The sequence below is a fragment of the Mustelus asterias genome, chromosome 22, assembly GCF_964213995.1.
Source record: "Mustelus asterias chromosome 22, sMusAst1.hap1.1, whole genome shotgun sequence".
Classification (NCBI taxonomy): domain Eukaryota; kingdom Metazoa; phylum Chordata; class Chondrichthyes; order Carcharhiniformes; family Triakidae; genus Mustelus; species Mustelus asterias.
The window spans coordinates 11,227,053-11,245,742 of record NC_135822.1 but is presented as its reverse complement, the minus strand read 5'-3'; the positions used below and the strand labels follow the sequence as shown (position 1 = coordinate 11,245,742).

At 46.4% G+C, this 18,690-nt stretch overlaps 1 protein-coding gene across 1 annotated transcript in view; it reads right to left on the bottom strand.

Annotated features, from left to right (window-relative positions):
• Positions 1-5,311, bottom strand: part of LOC144510241 (protein polyglycylase TTLL10-like) — a 42,982-nt gene extending 37,671 nt beyond the window's left edge. Inside the window, exon 1 of the mRNA XM_078239734.1 lies at positions 5,196-5,311. Within this exon, the coding sequence (XP_078095860.1) occupies positions 5,196-5,311 (116 nt within the window). The remainder of the gene's footprint in view (positions 1-5,195) is intronic.
• Between the last annotated feature and the right edge of the window lie 13,379 nt (positions 5,312-18,690).

Here is an 18,690-nt window from a genome sequence, read left to right as displayed (position 1 = left end):
ACAACCCCAGTTTACTTGGAGTCTCTCATTACTGGTACCATTTGGTGGGTACGTGATATTGTCACTTGGACTAGTAATCCGGAGAGAGACTCAGATCAATGCTCCGGTGAATCTAGATTCGACAGATGATGAAATTTGAATTCAATATAAATCTGGAATTGAATTTAAAAAGTCTAACGATGACCATGAAACGGCACAGGTAGCCGGGTTCGATTCCGGTCTCAGGTGACCGTCTATGTGGAGTTTGCACCTTCTCCCCGTGTCTGTGTGGGTTTCCTCCGGGTGTTCCGGTTTCCTCCCACAGTCCTCAGGTGTGCAGTTCAGGTGGATTGGCCACGCTAAATTGCTCCTTAGTCTCCAAAGATGCATAGGTTAGGGGGATTGGCCATGCAAAATTGCCCCTTAGTGTCCAAAGCTGTGTAGGTTAGGGGAATTGGCCATGTTAAATTGCCTCTTAGTATCCAAAGTAGGTTTGGACGGTTGGCAGGTTAAATATGTGAGGTTACAGGGATTGGGCCTGGGTGGGATGCTCTGGAGAGTTGGTGCAGACTCAATGGGCCGAATGGTCTCTTCCGCACTGTAGGGATTCTATGAAACCACTTCTGATTGTCGTAAAAACCAATCTGTCAATCTGCCATCCTTTCCTTGTCTGGTACGTACATGTGACTCCAGACTCCCAGCAATGTGGTGAACTCTCTGAAACAACCCAGCAAGAGCAAAGGTTTCAGCTTGATGCCCTTTCTTCTGAAGTGGAAACGGTTAAAGATGCAGCAGGATTTAATCAGGTGCTGAGGCAAGGAGGAAGGGAGCAAAAGGGAAAGGTCCGAGAAAGGGTGAACTCAGGTGAGATTAAATGACAAAAGGCAGGATGGTGCAAGATGATAATGGGACAATAAAAGAATGAAAGAATGTGTCGAAAGAGGTGTAGGTGGGGAAATGAAGAATGATTACCATCAGCAGCTATCCAAACACAAAGAAACGAGAGCGGGGCTGATGATCTGAAACTGGTGAACTCAGAGTTGGGTTTGGAAGGCTGTAAAAGTGCCCAATTGTACGACAAATTGCCACAGACATAAATTAAGCTTCACTTGAGGGCACAGTGGTGGGTAGGAGTGGAGAATTGAAATGATACTTGCAAATTAAATAGACATGAAAATAACTTTTATTTTATTCATTCATGCATTGTGGGGCTTCGAAGGTCTTTTAAGAGTCTGGAGTTACACATAGGCAAGACCAGGTAAGGATGGCAGAGTTGTAGGCTGCAAAGAGACATAGATAGGATGCAAAGCTGGGCTGAAAAATGGCAAATGGAGTTTAACCCTGATAAATGTGAGGTGATTCATTTTGGTAGGACTAATTTAAATGTGGATTACAGGGTCAAAGGTAGGGTTCTGAAGACTGTGGAGGAACAGAGAGATCTAGGGGTCCATATCCACAGATCTCTAAAGGTTGCCACTCAAGTGGATAGAGCTGTGAAGAAGGCCTATAGTGTGTTAGCTTTTATTAACAGGGGGTTGGAGTTTAAGAGCCGTGGGGTTATGCTGCAACTGTACAGGACCTTGGTGAGACCACATTTGGAATATTGTGTGCAGTTCTGGTCACCTCACTATAAGAAGGATGTGGAAGCGCTGGAAAGAGTGCAGAGGAGATTTACCAGGATGCTGCCTGGTTTGGAGGGTAGGACTTATGAGGAAAGGTTGAGGGAGCTAGGGCTGTTCTCTCTGGAGCGGAGGAGGCTAAGGGGAGACTTAATAGAGGTTTATAAAATGATGAAGGGGATAGATAGAGTGAACGTTCAAAGACTATTTCCTCGGGTGGATGGAGCTATTACAAGGGGGCATAACTATAGGGTTCGTGGTGGGAGATATAGGAAGGATATCAGAGGTAGGTTCTTTACGCAGAGAGTGGTTGGGGTGTGGAATGGACTGCCTGCAGTGATAGTGGAGTCAGACACTTTAGGAACATTTAAGCGGTTATTGGATAGGCACATGGAGCGCACCAGGATGATAGGGAGTGGGATAGCTTGATCTTGGTTTCAGATAAAGCTCGGCGCAACATCGTGGGCCGAAGGGCCTGTTCTGTGCTGTACTGTTCTATGTTCTATGTTCTATGTTCCTTCCCTAAAGAACATAGTACAACAATCGACCATTAGACTTTTAATTACTGATTGTTTGAATTCAAACTTCACCATCTACAGTGGTGGGATTCGAACCCAGAACATTGAATACTTTTATATCGAGTATAAAAGTTGACAATTTATGTTACAGTTGTATAAAATGTTGGTCAGGCCACATTTGGAATACTGTGTCCAATTCTGGTCACTACGCGACCAGAAGGATGTGGAGGCTTTGGAGGGAGTACAGAAAAGGTTTACCAGGATGTTGCCTGGTATGGTGGGTATTAGCTGTGAGGAGAGATTGAATGAACTGGGATTGTTCTCCCTGGAAAGACGGAGGCTGAGGGGCGACCTGATAGAAGTTCATAAAATTATGAGAGCTATAGATAGGGTGAACAGTTGGAAGCTTTTTCCCAGGGCAGAAATGATAATTACAAGTTCAAGATAAGGGAGGAAATGTTCAGTGGAGATGTGCGGGGGAAGTTTTTTACAGAGGGTGGTGGAGGCCTGGAATGCACTGCCAAGTTTCTTCCGTCGGGAAAAAGATACAAATGTCTGAGGTCACATGCCAACCGACACAAGAACAGCTTCTTCCCTGCTGCCAGCAGACTTTTGAATGGACTTCCCTTGCATTAAGTTGATCTTTCTCTGCACCCTAGCTATGACTGTAACACTACATTCTGGGGTCTCTCGTTTCCCTCTCTATGAACAGTATGCTTTGTCTGTATAGCGCAACAATATTTTTCACTGTATGCTAATACATGTGACAATAATAAATCAAATCAAATCAAGTGAGGTGGTTGAGGCAGTTACATTAGTCACATTTAAGATGTATCTTGATAGGCATATGAACAAATGGGGAACAGAGGGATATAAGTAGTTGGTTTAGACAGGTAAACGTGATCAGCGCAGGCTTGGAGGACCGAAGGGCCTGTTTTTGTGCTGTACTGTTCTTTGTTCTCTTTGTAATGACACCGGGGGTGGGATTTTCCAGCCACGCTCGCCCCAAGACCAGAAATTCCGGCCCGAGGTCAACAGACTTTCGCATGGTTCTGTCCCGCCCGCTACGATTGCCGTGTTGGGCAGGACAGGAAGATTCCGGTCTGGGTCTCTGGAGCACTAGCCCACTAACAATACCAGTAGGCCACTGCCTCCCCCCTAAATTAAAAAGGCCTAAAGACTGGGAGAGACCTAACACAAAAAGAAAGCGCAAGCAATTACAGGTAGACCTTGGATCAGATCTGAACCATCTGATCTGTGGAGATACTATTCCCAGAACCCAACTGCTAGTTATAATGCAGTCACTACTTTGTATTAGTCACAGTTAATTAAATACTCATACGTTTAATTAGATACAAGTATGGTTAATTAAATACTAGTATTTCTCTTGCACATTGATTGAGATATACAAAAAGCTAATTACTGTGGTGAAAACTTAATTAAACTAAGCCAGCCAGCCATTCAGACACAAATTTCATTGTAATTGATGTGTACATTGCGAGTGCAATTTAAATTCAGCTGGTTTGGGTAGACTTTTTTGACCCTTATTAGCTTCAGCAGTGTTTATAGTGTGTTCTGAAGTGAGAGAGCACTTGAATGAGTGAAACCAAAAGAGAAAATGCTGGAAGATCTCAGCAGGTCTGAGATCCAAGCCCTTTGGGGTCATCTGGACTCGAAACGTCAGCTCCTTTCTCTCCTTACAGACGCTGCCAGACTTGCTGAGATTTTCCAGCATTTTCCTGTCCTGCCCAACACAGCAATTGTAGCGGGTGGCATGGTAGCACAGTGGTTAGCACTGCTGCTTCACAGCTCCAGGGACCTGGGTTCGATTCTCGTCTTGGGTCACTGTCTGTGGAGTTTGCACATTCTCCTCGTGTCTGCGTGGGTTTCCTCCGGGTGCTCTGGTTTCCTCCCACAGTCCAAAGATGTGCGGGTTAGGTTGATTGGCCATGCTAAAATTGCCCCTTAGTGTCCTGGGATGCGTTGATTAGAAGGGTTAGTGGGTAAAATATGTAGGGATATGGGGGTAGGGCCTGGGTGGGATTGTGGTCAGTGCAGACTCGATGGGTCGAATGGCCTCTTTCTGTACTGTAGGGTTTCTATGATTTCTCTTTTGGTTTCAGATTCCAGCATCCGCAATAATTTGCTTTTATTACTTGGGTGACTGCCTGTATGGAGTTCGCATATTATCCCAGTGTCTGCGTGGGTTTCCTCCCACAGTCCAAAGATGTGCAGGGTAGGTTGATTGGCCACACTAAATTGCCCCTTAGTGTCCCAAGATGTGTAGGTTAGGGGGATTAAATGTGTGGGGTTATGGGGATAGGGCAGGGGGGCCTGGGTAAGATGCTCTGTTGGTGAGTTGGTGCGGACATGATGGGCCGAATGGCCTTCCTTTGCACTGTAGGGATTTTATGGTTCTATGATTCTATGTCTGGAAGATGCGGATATTCAGGTCAAGAAACGCACAACAGCAATCCTGCCATGCTTCTTCACCTCTGTGGTATATGCAGAAGGGGCCAGAGAGAAAGAGGAGGGAGAGAAAGAGAAGGAGAGGGAGAGAGAAAGCAAGAGATGCAGAAATAGAGAGAAAGAAAGAGGAGAGAGAGAAAGAGTAGGAGAGAGAAAGAGAGAAAGGGAGAGGCACAGAAATGGAGAGAGAGAAAGGAAAGAGAGAAAGGGATAGAAAAATAAAAGGAGTGAGAAAGAAACAGTGGAAAGAGTAGAGAGAAAGAAACAGATACAGATAGACACTGAGATTGGTGCCTTTGATAATGATTAAGGAGAGACCCTGATGCCTGAGCTGAAGACATCTTCAAAATCATAGACTTTGAAACAGAGGAGGTCATTCAATCCATCATGACATCTTAATGTGTGAGAATAAAACAGCATCAGGTTAATGTTCAGCAGCCACCAGCTGTTTATTGAATATTCTTAACTTACATCTTTTGAAGAACGTGTTGAAAGTTGGAATAACATGAACCAGCGCATTCATTAAAGAGGATATCATAGTCGGACCACCTATCAGTTAAGGAGGCATCAAGTTGCAAGGCGTGCAATGAAACTCTACTCTTATACCTACAGGTCACTTCCATTTGTGCCTCCAACGTAATAGAAAGGCCCATAATCCCTCAGATCGTCGGATTTCCTGTGCTTGCTGGGCCTGGGGCTCATGTTGTCGATTGTCTTCTGGTTCATGGCGCTGGTAGATACCTTTGCATTCTCAGTGGCTCCAGTAAGATAAGCTTTGTGAGCGGCAAGATGAGAGGCAGCGATTCAGAGGGAGACAAGAGCAAAACAGAAATGTTAGCCAAACTTTCCCAGGAACTGACCGCGCTCCATACCAATCCCTCTAAATGTCCATTGAGCTCCCACTGTGATACCCTGTTTCTGATTGTCTCTGTCTGCAAGTTCAGACTCACGAACACCACTCCAACACTGAAGAGAATACCTGAACAGTTTGCCTCAGGCCTTTCTCACACTTTATAGGGACTTTTAAATAAATTATTTCATGAGAGATGACCATCGCTGTCAAGGCCAATATTCATTGCCTATCCCTAATTGTCCTGGAACAGAGTGGCTTGTTCAGCCATTTCAGAAGGCATTTAAGACCCATTGCTGTGGATCTGAAGTCACTTGTAGGCCAAGCCAGATAAGGATGGCAAATTTGCTTCCCTAAAGGACATTAGTGAACCAGTTAGGTTTATACAAAATTTGATGATAGTTTCAAGGTCAGCATTTCTGAGACTAGCTCTCAATTCCAGGTTTTATTAAATGAATTTAAGTTCCACCAGCTGCCGTGGTGGGATTTGAATCCATGCCTCCAGAGCATTAATCTGGATTACTGGTCTAGTGACATTAGCCTTCGTTTCGCCCTCTCTGGAAATGCAAGATCAGAATGGGTTTAGTGTGACTGATAGAGCACAGAGTAAGGGGAAACAGGAAAAGGTAGAGGCCAAGGATCTACAGAAACAATCCTGTGCAACGGGAGGGAGGCAATGGCCTAGTGGTATTATCGCTAGACTATCAATCCAGAAACTCAGCTAATGTTCTGTGACCCTGGGTTCAAATCCCGCCACGGCAGATGGTGGAATTTGAATTCAATTTTAAAAATCTGGAATTTAAAAAATACTGATAACCTTTGTCAATTGTCGGAAAAACCCACCTGGTTTACGAATGTCCTTTAGGGAAGGAAATCTGCTGGCCTTACCTGGTCTGACCTACATGTGACTCCAGATCCACAACAATGTGGTTGACTCTCAACTGCCCTCCAAGCGCAACTAGGGATGGGCAATAAGTGCGGGCCAGCCAGCGACGCCCATGTCCCACAAATAAAAAAAAACATTATACTCGCTATCTATGAGGATAAGGATGCAGAGTCTGAAGCAAAGACAGCCAGGACATAAACCGTGGCACATTGAAGAAGCAAGCTACCCAAAGGGTGGAAAAGGGGATGTATAATGTGTTAATTGTAAGGGGTTCGACAAATAGGGGACAGATAACACCTTTGTAAGCATAATCAAGAGTCTAACATAGTATGTTACCTGCCTGGAATCAGGGTCCGGGACACCTCTAACCAGGTTCAAAGATTGCCAGAGCTGGAGGAATAGGGTCCCATCATGTGAGGGCTAACAGCAAATGTGAGAGTAGCTGAGACGTCCTGTTCAGAGAGTACCAGGAGCTAGGAGCTAAATTAAAAACCAGGACATTAAGGGTCATAATCATTGGATTATTACCCAAACCACATGCAAATTGCCCTGGGGATAAGAAGGTTAAGGGAGGTGAACACATGGCTAGAGGCGTGACGTGGGAGAGAGAGAGAGACTCTCTTTCATGGGAAGCAGGCACCTGTATTGGGAGAGAAAGGAACTGAATCAACACTGAGACCAGGATCCAACTGGAAAGGATAAGTAGAGGGATGATAGGAACTTCAAACTAGTAAATGGGCTGCAGTTTTGAAGGGGTGGTGGGTTGGGGAGGAGTTGGGAGGGGGGGTGGGATGGGATGGGGGGAAGATACGGTTAAGAGGGGTGGAAAAAGTCATGTGATTCATAACTCCAAACTCCAAACCAAATGAGAAAGAAGTCAGGAGAGAGAAATAGGAAATGTGGGAGAAAAGTAAGATCTTCCAGAAGGAGAGGCTAGTCTGTGTGGCTCAGCTAATTCAAGTTAAAGTGTTCAACATGGTTGGCATTACCGAGACACATCTGCAAAGCAGGATTAGGAATTGAATTAACCAAGTTATTAGGTCTATAGGAACAATCCCCCCATACATGGGGAGGAGTGGTTAATGTGATTTGGATGAAATTATTCCTGTGTTAAAAGAGATGATATAATTAGAGGTAAGCAGGAAGTGGTTTTTATGGGTAGAATTAAAGTTTATTTATTAGAGGTCACAAGTGGGCTTACATTAACACTGCAATGAAGTTACTGTGAAAATTCCCATGTCGCCACACTCCGGCGCCTGTTCGGGTACACTGAGAGAGAATTTAGCATGGCCAATGCATCTCACCAGCACATCTTTGGACTGTGGGAGGAAACCGGAGCACCCGAAGAAACCCACGCAGACACGGGGAGAACGTGCAGACTTCGCACAGACAGTGACCCAAGCCTGGAATCGAACCCGGGTCCCTGTCATTGTGAGGCGGCAGTGCTAACCACTGTGTCACTGAATTAAGAAATAGAAAATGATTTAGGATTGTGGTGGGAGTCGTGTATAGGCTCCCTGCTAACAGCCATGACGTGGCAGAATGTATTAATGCAGGGATTAGACAAGTGTGTGGCAAAGGCAAAGTAGTTTTAATGGAAATTTTAAACTCTATGTAGACCAGCAGATGAGTTCATGACAGAATATTCAAAAATTACTCGCGATGTTTAGGATAGCTTCCTGCAACAATTTGTCCCAGAATAAATGAGGACGCAGGCAATATTAAATTTAATAATGAGCATTGAGCCAGATTCAGTTAACGGTTGAATGTTAAATTAACATTAATTCAATAGCAACTAAAATATAATTGAATTCAATCTTGTCTTTAACTGGGAAAAATGTGAAACAGCTATGGAGATTATAGATTTAAGTCAGGCTGATGTCAATGGGAAAAAAACAGGGGTCGCGTAAGGGCCTCAACCCACCACTGCTGGTATTCAGCTATCAAGGATGTCACGATGTTGACAAACTACCAATTAAACCCCAGGTGGCATGCCTTCTGCCTTGTGGGAGGGGTACCATTTGACTTGGGCAGCCCATGCCAAATGGAGAGAGACCCATCGGAGGCATGACCACTCACGGCTGAAGACCCCTCTCTGTCCTACATACTAATTCCCTTCCTCCACACCTTCACCGGGGCCTCCCCAACTGGTCCTGGTGAGACCACCTTACCTCCCTTCACTCCGAACCCCATTGATGACCCGGCAGCCTGGGTCTACTGCAGTACCGGCAGTGGCCACCACTCCCAGTGGCACTGCAGCTACTGGAGAGTTGCCATTCTTTGATTGCCTGGCAGCTTTCAGAACACATTAAGGAACCTGACTCTGACAAGGTAATTGCCTGATTGGCAGTAAAACAGGTTGAGGGATGGGAGGAGAGGGGAGGAGAGGGAAGGGAAAGGGGCGGGGCAGGGCAGGGCAGGGCAGGGGGCAGCTTCATGAATGACTGGGTTCTGCTGGTTCTCGAGCTGATGGATGTGCCCATCTCTGCAAGCATTAAATTCCACCCCAAGTTTGTCCACAGTAAACTGGGGCAATGGGTAAACTGACAGAACATCAGTGAGTGATGTTCAGAAAAGCATTTGTGACACTGATATGTGCCTCGACAGAGTACGACCTCCATTTGTCAACAGCAACAGCAATGGACAATTTAAGAGATACAGACACTGTAAACAAAATGGATGGAAGCTTAAGCTTACAAAGAGATTTTAACACATTGGACAACTGTGCCAAATGGATTTCAATGGGGCGACACGGTGGCACAGTGGTTAGCACTGCTGCCTCACAGCGCCAGGGACCTGGGTTCAATTTCCAGCCTCGGGTCACTGTCTGTGTGGAGTTTGCACATTCTCCCCGTGTCTGCATGGGTTTCCTCCGGTGCTCCGGTTTCCTCCCACAGTCCGAAAGATGTGCTGGTTAGGGTGCATTGACCGTGCTAAATTCTCCCTCAGTGTACCCGAACAGGCAGCGGAGTGTGGCGACTAGGGGATTTTCACAGTAACTTCGTTGCAGTGTGAATGTTAGTCTACTTGTGACTAATAACTTTAACTAATTTAACACTGTAAACAAAATGGATGGAAGCTTAAGCTTACAAAAAGATTTTAACACATTGGAAAACTATGCCAAATGGATTTCAATGGAGACAAATGTGATATCATTCACTTGGAATCCAAGAATGATATTAACAGGTATTTTTGAAATGGTGAAAAACTAGAAGCATTGTGGTCACTGATTCTCAGATGTTCAAAAACAAAGATAAATAAAATGTAACTTAAGCAGGTGCAAAAAAGTCATCAAAATGTCTAACAGAATGCTGTCCTTTAATTCCAGAGGACGATGATATAAGGGATAAAAGCCATGATCTCCCTGCTTAGACCACACATGGAATATTGAGTTAAGTTCTGAACAGTATCTCTTAGGAATGATCGTTAAACCTTGGACGGGGTAGAATGACACCTCCCTGGGTTAGATTACAAGAAGAGATGACAGGCTGGATTATCCGACCTCGCTCGCGGCTGAGATTCTCCAGTCCCACTGCAGTGAACAGAGATTTGGCTGAGTGCCAAATTCTCAGATCTCGTTGGCAGCGGGGCATGAACGGCCGGAGAATTCCGGTCATCACAAACTTGCGTTGTGTTCTTTAGAATTTCGAAGTTTTAAAGATATTCGGGGGAACTGGTGTGGTGGATAAAGAGAAACAATTGAATTCGACCGCCCTGCCCGCCACGGGAATCGGAGCGGGCGAGGGGCGGACAGTGAGAAGGTCTGTTGACCTCAGGTGGGGTCTTATGGTTTCAGGGTGGGCAAGGTTGTAAAATCCTGCCCTATGGGCGGAATTCTCCGATTTCGTTCTCCCCTCCCCCACTGCCAGTGAGAATTTGGCGCTCAACCAAAACTCCATTCACCGCGCCAATGTTGGCGAATCCCAGCCGCGGACCATGTCGAAGGTTTCTGCACATTCCTGCTGGTTCTAGGACTGGGGACACACCCTAAAGATTAGAACTAAACCTGTTAGGAAACAGTTCTGACCAAAAAGGGAAGTAGAAGTTTGAAATTCCCTATTGTAAATGGCAATTGATGCTGGGTCAATTGACTATTTTAAATCTGATATTCATGGATTCCTATTAATCAATGTTACTCAGGATTGTGGGGCAAAAGTGGGTATATGGAGTTACATCATAGATCAGCCACACTAAGTGAGGGGTTAGACCTACTCCTGTTCCTAGGTTCCAGTATTTAGGCTGAAAAAGTCCTCCTCTAACCTGGTTATTATCTTGAAGACTGTCCAATCATGGTATCACTGCACTTACAAGAAAAAGACTATAACAGAGGAACTTTAAAAAGAAATCTAAGTTTGGAAATTCATCTCAGCCTGTAGGGCAAATTGGGGAGGTGATTACCGAGTGGTATCATCGCTCGACTGTTAATCCAGAAACTCAGCGAATATTCTGGGGACCCGGGTTCGAATCCCACCACAGCAGATGGTGGAATTTGAATTCAATAAAAAAAATCTGGAATTAAGAATCTACCGATGACCATCGAATGATTATTGAAAAAAATCCATCTGGTTCACTCGTGTCCTTTGAAGAAGGAAATCTGCTGTTCTTACCTGGCCTGGCCTACATGTGACTCCAGAACCACAACAATGTGGTCGTCTCTCAACTGTCCTCGGGCAACCAGGGATGGGCGATAAATGCTGGCCTGCCAGCGACGCCCATGTCCCACAGATGAATTTTTTAAAATGAGCTGAATTGTACTGTCCTCCAGTTGTACATCCCATACTGTCCAACAATTCATTTCCTTTCCTTCAATGGAAAGTTTGGGGTGGAAATTCTAGAACTTCAGTCGCAATCAATGATGTGGTTAAATAAACCAAGGAGTCGAAAGAGGTCAGAATTGGAGGAACACACAGTTTTGGAACTTTGTAGGTTTTGACGAGGTTACAGAGACAGAGAGAAGAGAAGGGCGGCACGGTAGCACAGTGGTTAGCACTGCTGCCTCACAGCGCCAGGGACCTGGGTTCAATTCCCGGCTTGGGTCACTGTCTGTGCTGAGTCTGCATATTCTCCCCGTGTCTGCGTGGGTTTCCTCCGGGTGCTCCGGTTTCCTCCCACAGTCCGAAAGACGCGCTGGTTAGGTGCATTGGCCGTGCTAAATTCTTCCTCAGTGTAACCGAACAGGCGCCGGAGTGTGGCGACTGGGGGATTTTCACAGTAATTTCATTGCAGTGTTAATGTAAGCCTACTTGTGATACTAATAACTAAAATTTAAACTTTGGAAGGCACAGATGACTTTGAAAATGAGAATGGGAATTTTAAATTCGGGGCGTTGTATTGGCTTGAGAGCCAGTGTAGGCCAACGGGCACAGGACTTGGCATGAGTTAGGAGACAAATATCAGAGCTTTGGTTGTACTCAAGTTAATGGATGGTGGGAGGTAGCTGGCCAGGCAAGCGGGTGTTAGAATTAGAGGGCGGAATTCTCCAACCCTTCCCGCCGACTGGATCCCCTGGCCCCGGTGAAGTCAGCCCTCGCCGCAGGTTTCCCAATGGTGGCATGGACGAGGATTGTAAATCGCCATCAACTTTGATGGGACTGGAAGATCCTGTTATGGGAATGGGGCGGGGGAGAGCTGGAAAACTCCAAGCCCAGGGTGTGTGAAGTTAATGAGAGCCTGGCTGACTGTTTCATCAGCAGCTAGGCCGAGGGAAAGCTGGAGCCGAGTGCTATTCGGGAGGTGGAAGGAGGCGGTGTAGGTGGCGGAGTGGATAATAAAAATATTTCATCAAGGAATTCAAAAGATGTCAAAAAGCATGAAACTAAAGCCATTGGACTGGTCAGGTGACTGGTGATCTTCATGGCGCCAGGGACCCAGGTTCGATTCCCGGCTTGGGTCACTGTCTGTGTGGAGTCTGCACGTTCTCCCCGTGTCTGCGTGGGTTTCCTCCAGGTGCTCCAGTTTCGTCCCACTGTCCAAAAGACGTACTGGTCAGGGTGCATTGGCCATGCTAAATTCTCCCTCAGTGTACTCGAACGCCGGAATGTGGCGACTAGGGGATTCTCACAGTAACTTCATTGCGGTGTTACTGTAAGCCTACTTGTGACACTAATAAATAAACTTAAACTGATCGCTTGCTGGTAAGTTTTACAATTTCATTTCTATTCTGAATGTTTTCTTTCGAGTCCCTGGGGTCAGTCACAGTGGTGGTGACAGCAGGTAGAGTCTTTGTGATGTAAGTGCTGTGTCACAGTGAAAGGGGCCTTCACGAGAAGGGTTGTAACAACAGCTGTCAGGAAGGCACAAACAGGAGTCGCTGTTAATCCCTCTTTTCTGGAAGAGGGCTTATACTTTCAGAGACAAAATGGCAAGACAAGCGCTCATTTACAGACTGTCTTTGTCACAGATCTTAAAATAGCTGGACTGCACTCAAAAGATCTCCCAACCTTGAGAAGTATATATTTTTTAACCATTTACTGACAGAGCACGCAGGCTGATCGACCAGGATATGCAGTACCAAACCCAGGTCTGGGTCAGGGTCTCATTTCAACAGATGGGTTGAGCTCCCGGCCCCAAGCTGGCAGCCCCATGAAGCACACCAGGTTCTCACCGGCCATTACGTCAACTAGAATCAAAGAAGAGCCAGTCAGGAGCAAGGTAAGCTTTTGGGTTGGGATGGGCTGTATGATTGCAGGGTACGAGTGGGATGGGAGGAGAGGGCGGACAGTTGGGAGGGAGGCAGTGGGGGATGGGGGTGCAGAGCTCTCAGACAGCAGGGGCGCAGGTTACTCTTTATGGGAGCCAGCTCCTAGTCCCTGGCCCCACAATAATAACTTTTCTCTCCCAACTCTGGGGACTTACTAGTGGAGGCTCCACAGAAAAAAGTGGACCCAGTAAGCTGTACAAATTGGCCCGGTGTCCTAGCTGCATAACAGGAGTTGATATTTCCTCTTTGCATTCCTGGGTGTTCACATACTCCTCAAATATCATAGAATCATAGGATCCCTATAGTGCAGAAGGAGGCCATTCGGCCCATCGAGTCTGCACTGACCACAATCCCACCCAGACCCTATCCCCATCACTCTACTTTTTTACCCTACTAACCCCCTGACACTAAGGAGCAATTTAGCATGGCCAATCAACCTAACCCGCACATCTTTGGACTGTGGGAGGAAACGGGAGCACCCGGAGGAAACCCATGCAGACACAGCGAGAACATGCAAATTCCACATAGACAGTGACCCAAGCCGGGGATTGAACCCAGGTCCCTGGCGCTGTGAGGCAGTAGTGCTAACCACTGTGCCACCGTGCCACCCCACCCCATGCCATCAAAATCCAAAGAGTGTCTTACATCTTTAACCTCGTGTTCATGATTCTGTCTCTTGTGGATATAGACAAACAATCAAACGATAATTAGATAACTGTTTGGTGGCATTCATAGAAACTAGAAGCAGGAGTAGGCCATTAGGCCCATCGAGCCACCTCTGCCATTCCTTTTGATCATGGCTGATCATTGAATTCAATATCCTGATCCCCCCTTCCTCCCATATCCCTTGATCCCTTTAGCCCCAAGAGCTAAAAGTTGGGCGAAGGGCCTATTTCCGTGCTGTAAAGCTATATCTAATTCCTTCTTGAAATCAGACAATGTTTTTGCCTCAACCATTTTCTGTGGTAGTGAATTCCACACATTCACCACTCTTTGGGTGAAGAAATTTCTCCTCACCTCAATCCTAAAAGGTTTGCCCCCTATCAAACAATGACTCCTAGTTCTGGACTGCTTCACCAATGGGAACATTCTTTCTGAATCTACCCCGTGTAACGCTCAAAATATTTCACTGTAACCTGTTCTCATTTCCTTTTAGGCCCGAATCTAATTTGGCAACTACTTTAGAACATTACAATGTGAAAATAGAGGTCACAGCATTTGCATCTATCGGAAGGACAGTGGAGTATTTTTTTCATTTGTTCATGGGATGTGATGGGTTACTGGCTGGGCCATGCATTTGCTGCCCATTTCAGAGTCAACGACATTGTTGTGGTTCTGGAGTCACATGTAGGCCAGACCAGGTAAGGACGGCAGATTTCCTTCCCTAAAGGACATTAATGAACCAGATGGGCTTTTCCGACAATCGACAATAGTTTCATGGTCATCAGTAGATTTGTAATTCCAGATATTTTTTATTGAATTAAAATTTCACCATCTGCCGTGGTGGGATTCGAACCCGGGTCCCCAGAACATTACCCAGAGCCTTTGGATTACTAGTCCAGACTTTTCCAGTGGGTCAGTGATCACCAAAACATGGTAAGTGGAAGGAGGTGGCAGCAGAATGGGAGGAGCGAGGTGGGGGTATGGGGGAAGTGGGGGTGGCGTTGGGAAATGTTCCTGACTAATCTAAATCCCACCCAACTGCCGATGCAGATAAATGGCCAGAGCTGCAGGCGGACTCGAGCCTGCGAAGGCTTCCACTTCCCCCATAACAGTCCAGCAGCTAAGGCTAGTTTTCTTTTGGGGTGGCACGGTGGCACAATGGTTAGCACTGCTGCCTCACAGCACCAGGGACCCAGGTTCAATTGGGTCACAGATTCACAGAGGATTACAGCATGGAAACAGGTCCTTCGGCCCAACTTGTCCATGCGCCATTTTTTTTTAAACCTCTAAATTAATCCCAATTGCCCGCATTTGGCCCATATCCCTCTATACCCATCTTATCCGTGTAAATGTCTAAATGCTTTGCAAAAGACAAAATTGTACCCGCCTCTACTACCACCTCGGGCAGCTAGATCCAGACACTCACCACCCTCTGTGTGAAAAAATTGCCCCTCTGGACACTTTTGTATGTCTCCCCTCTCACCTTAAACCTATGCCCTCTAGTTTTAGACTCCCCTACCCTTGGGAAAAGATATTGACTATCTAGCTGATCTATGCCCCTCATTATTTTATAGACCTCTATAAGATCACCCCTCAGCCTCCTACGCTCCAGGGAAAAAAGTCCCAGTCTATCCAGCCTCTCCTTATAACTCAAACCATCAAGTCCCGGTAGCATCCTAGTAAATCTTTTCTGCACTCTTTCTAGTTTAATAATATCCTTTCTACAATGGGGTGACCAGAATTGTACACAGTATTCCAAGTGTGGCCTTACCAATGTCTTGTGCAACTTCAACAAGACGTCCCAACTCCTGTATTCAATGTTCTGGCCAATGAAACCAAGCATGCCAAATGCCTTCTTCACCATTCTGTCCACCTGTGACTCCACTTTCAAGGAGCTATGAACATGTACCCCTATATCTCTTTGCTCTGTAACTCTCCCCAACGCCCTACCATTAACTGAGTAAGTCCTGCGCTGGTTCACTGTCTGTGTGGACTTTGCCCGTTTTCCCCGTGTCTGCGTGGGTTTCCTCCGGGTCCTCAGGTTTCCTCCCACAGTCCAAAGATGTGTGGGTTAGGTTGATTGACCATGCTAAATTGCCCCTTAGTGTCAGGGGGTTAGTTGGGTAAATATGTGGGGTTATGGGAATAGGGCCTGGGTGGGATTGTGGTCAGTGCAGATTCTATGGCCAAATGGCCTCCTTCTGCACTGTAGGGATTCTATGGATTCCTGTTAAACGTTTTTAAAGTTCTGAAAGCATGCCTCTGTCTTGAAGCCTCCTCTCACTCCCTGGCCTTTATCAGAAGGTTGCAGCTTTCTTACAGTGGCGGCACGGTGGCACAGTGGTTAGCACTGCTGCCTCACAGCGCCAGGGACCCGGCTTTGATTCCCAGCTTGGGTCACTGTCTGTGTGGAGTTTGCACATTTTCCCCGTGTCTGCGTGGGTTTCCTCCGGGTGCTCTGGTTTCCTCCTATAGTCCAAAGATGTGCTGGTTAGGTGGATTGGCCGTGCTAAATTGCCCCTTAGTGTCAGGGGACTAGCTGGGGTAAATGCATGGGATTTGGGAATAGGGCCTGGGTGTGCTTGTGGTCAGTGCAGACGCGATGGGCCGAATGGCCTCCTTCTGTGCTGTAGGTTTATGATTCTATGATTCAGTGGAGGGCTTCCAGTGGATCCTCCAGCCATCGGGAGCTTGCCTGTCTCCATCATTGGATGACCCGTGTGCCCTCTGGCTGCTAACTGACCAATCCAACAGAAAAAGAAACATGCAGGGTTCAGATCCCAAAACGCTGTCTGCAGACTTTATCAATGTCAGGGAAAAAAATTACCTTCTGCAGCGCAGCAAGTGCTGAATGTTTTGTGTTGTTCTAGAGAACTTCTGTGACATTTGGGAGATTGCAGAGGAGATCACAATTAACTTGCCTTTAATATTCATATTAAAGTTGGGCAAACAAGGTTTCGTGATCGGGGGCGATGGGGGAGTTTAGAAAGATTGAGACTAGTATTGGATACGATCAGCTTGAAGTATTCAGTGAGTTGCAATCCGAGCATTCCTGTAAGCCAAAGGGTTTGACTCACCTCCTCTATCTTTGCCTTCCTCTTGGCATCTTGGTAAAGGTTTGATAATCTCCAGAGCAAGGTTATGCAGTGCACAGCTAACCGCTATCACATGGGATTCAACTTCTGGACTCGACAAGGGGAAGCCACCAGATAGGTCTTGGTCTGTGTGGAGTTTGCACGTTCTTCCCATGTCTGCATGGGTTTCCCCCCACAGTCCAAGCGATGTACCGGTTAAGTGGATTAGCCATGGTAAATTGCCCCTTAGTGTCCAAAGATGTTCAGGTTCGGTGGGTTGGCCGTGCTAAATTGCCTCTTAGTGTCCAAAGATGTGCAGGTTAAGTGGATTGGCCATGCTAAATTATCCCCTTAGTGTCCAAAGATGTGCAGGTTAAGTGGATTGGCCATGCTAAATTGCCCCTTAGTGTCCAAAGATGTGTCGGTTAGGTGGATTGGCCATGCTAAATTGCCCCTTAGTGTCCAAAGATGTGTCAGTTAGGTGGATTGGCCATGCTAAATTGCCCCTTAGTGTCCAAAGATGTGTCGGTTAGGTGGATTGGCCATGCTAAATTGCCCCTTAGTGTCCAAAGATATTCAGGTTAGATGGGTTGACCATGATCAATGCACGGGGTTACGGGGATAGGGCGGGGAGTTGGCCGAGGTAGAGTGCCCCTTTCAGAGGGTCGGTGCAGACTCGATGGGCCAAATAGCCTCCTTTTGCACTGTTTGGATTCTATGACAGTGAAATTCCTGCTTGTGAGCTCCAGTGATCTCGATAGAGATCGAGTGAAACCATGAATGTGAGTTTATCGCAGTTCAGTTTCTGCACATGGGTTCCTGAGTGGGTGGGGCATTGTCCCCAAGCTGGTTCATGGGAAGGGGCAAAGACTGAGCAAGTGAAGGATTGCTGCAATAAAAATGGCTTATGGCAGCTGCCAGAAAACTGGGTAGAGACCTGCATGGTACATTGCTGGTGGTCACATTGGTTTCGGGGTGATAGAGATAAAGCCCTCGTGTTTTGTGAGGAGCTCCAGGCTCGACACAAACAGCTTGAGGGCAATACGGATGTGGTCAATGACCCCTGCCACTTGTGGAGACCTCCATCTATGCAAACCCCAGGTCTATATCCTGCTATGTGAGAGCATGACGTAAGTGTTCTGGCAAATGTAGCATTAGCCAGATGCAGATTAAGCATGAACGACAGACTGACTGATGCCCCTGATAACCCCCTTTATCAGGAGAGAGCAGGAGACAAAGAAATGAAGCCTTTTATCTCTATCATTCCTCTTAGCAGCACCTCAGGACATCACAAAGCATTTTACAGCACACTAAAGACTTCTTAAAGTCTCGTTATCACTGTAATGTCACGGGAAATGTGACAACAAATCAGGGCTCATATCCCACAAGCAGTGATCTGGATTGCAAGGTAAAGATTACGCAGGAGACTGGGGAGATAATCCCTGCTGCGTTTTAATGATAGGCCCATGATAATTTCACGTCCACTCACGAAGGTTTCAATTCTCATTCATAGGACGGCACCCCTGACAGTGCAGCACTTGCCTCAGTGCTGCACCGGAGTGTTAGCTTAGATTGATGTTCAACTCTGGAGTGGGACTTGAACCCGCAACCTTCTGACTCAGATGTGAGAGAATGCTCCCAACCAAAACACAGCCACAGTGATTTTATGCCGTGTTTTGGGAGATTAACACAGCTCAGTGACCAGCCTCTCTATAGATGTGCAGCCCGCAGGAGCAGTGTTCCTCATAGAGATACAGGTATGTTGACCTACACCTGTAAAAATTCTGCTGTGTGGATAAGGCAACCAATAGACTTATCTCCTTCTGGCTAATTTCTGTCTACCTGTAACTATATGTCGTTATTTCACCATTGCTATTCTTTTTCCTCTTAACTGGTCTGGAATTGCTAGCTGTGATGATACTGTGCTATTTT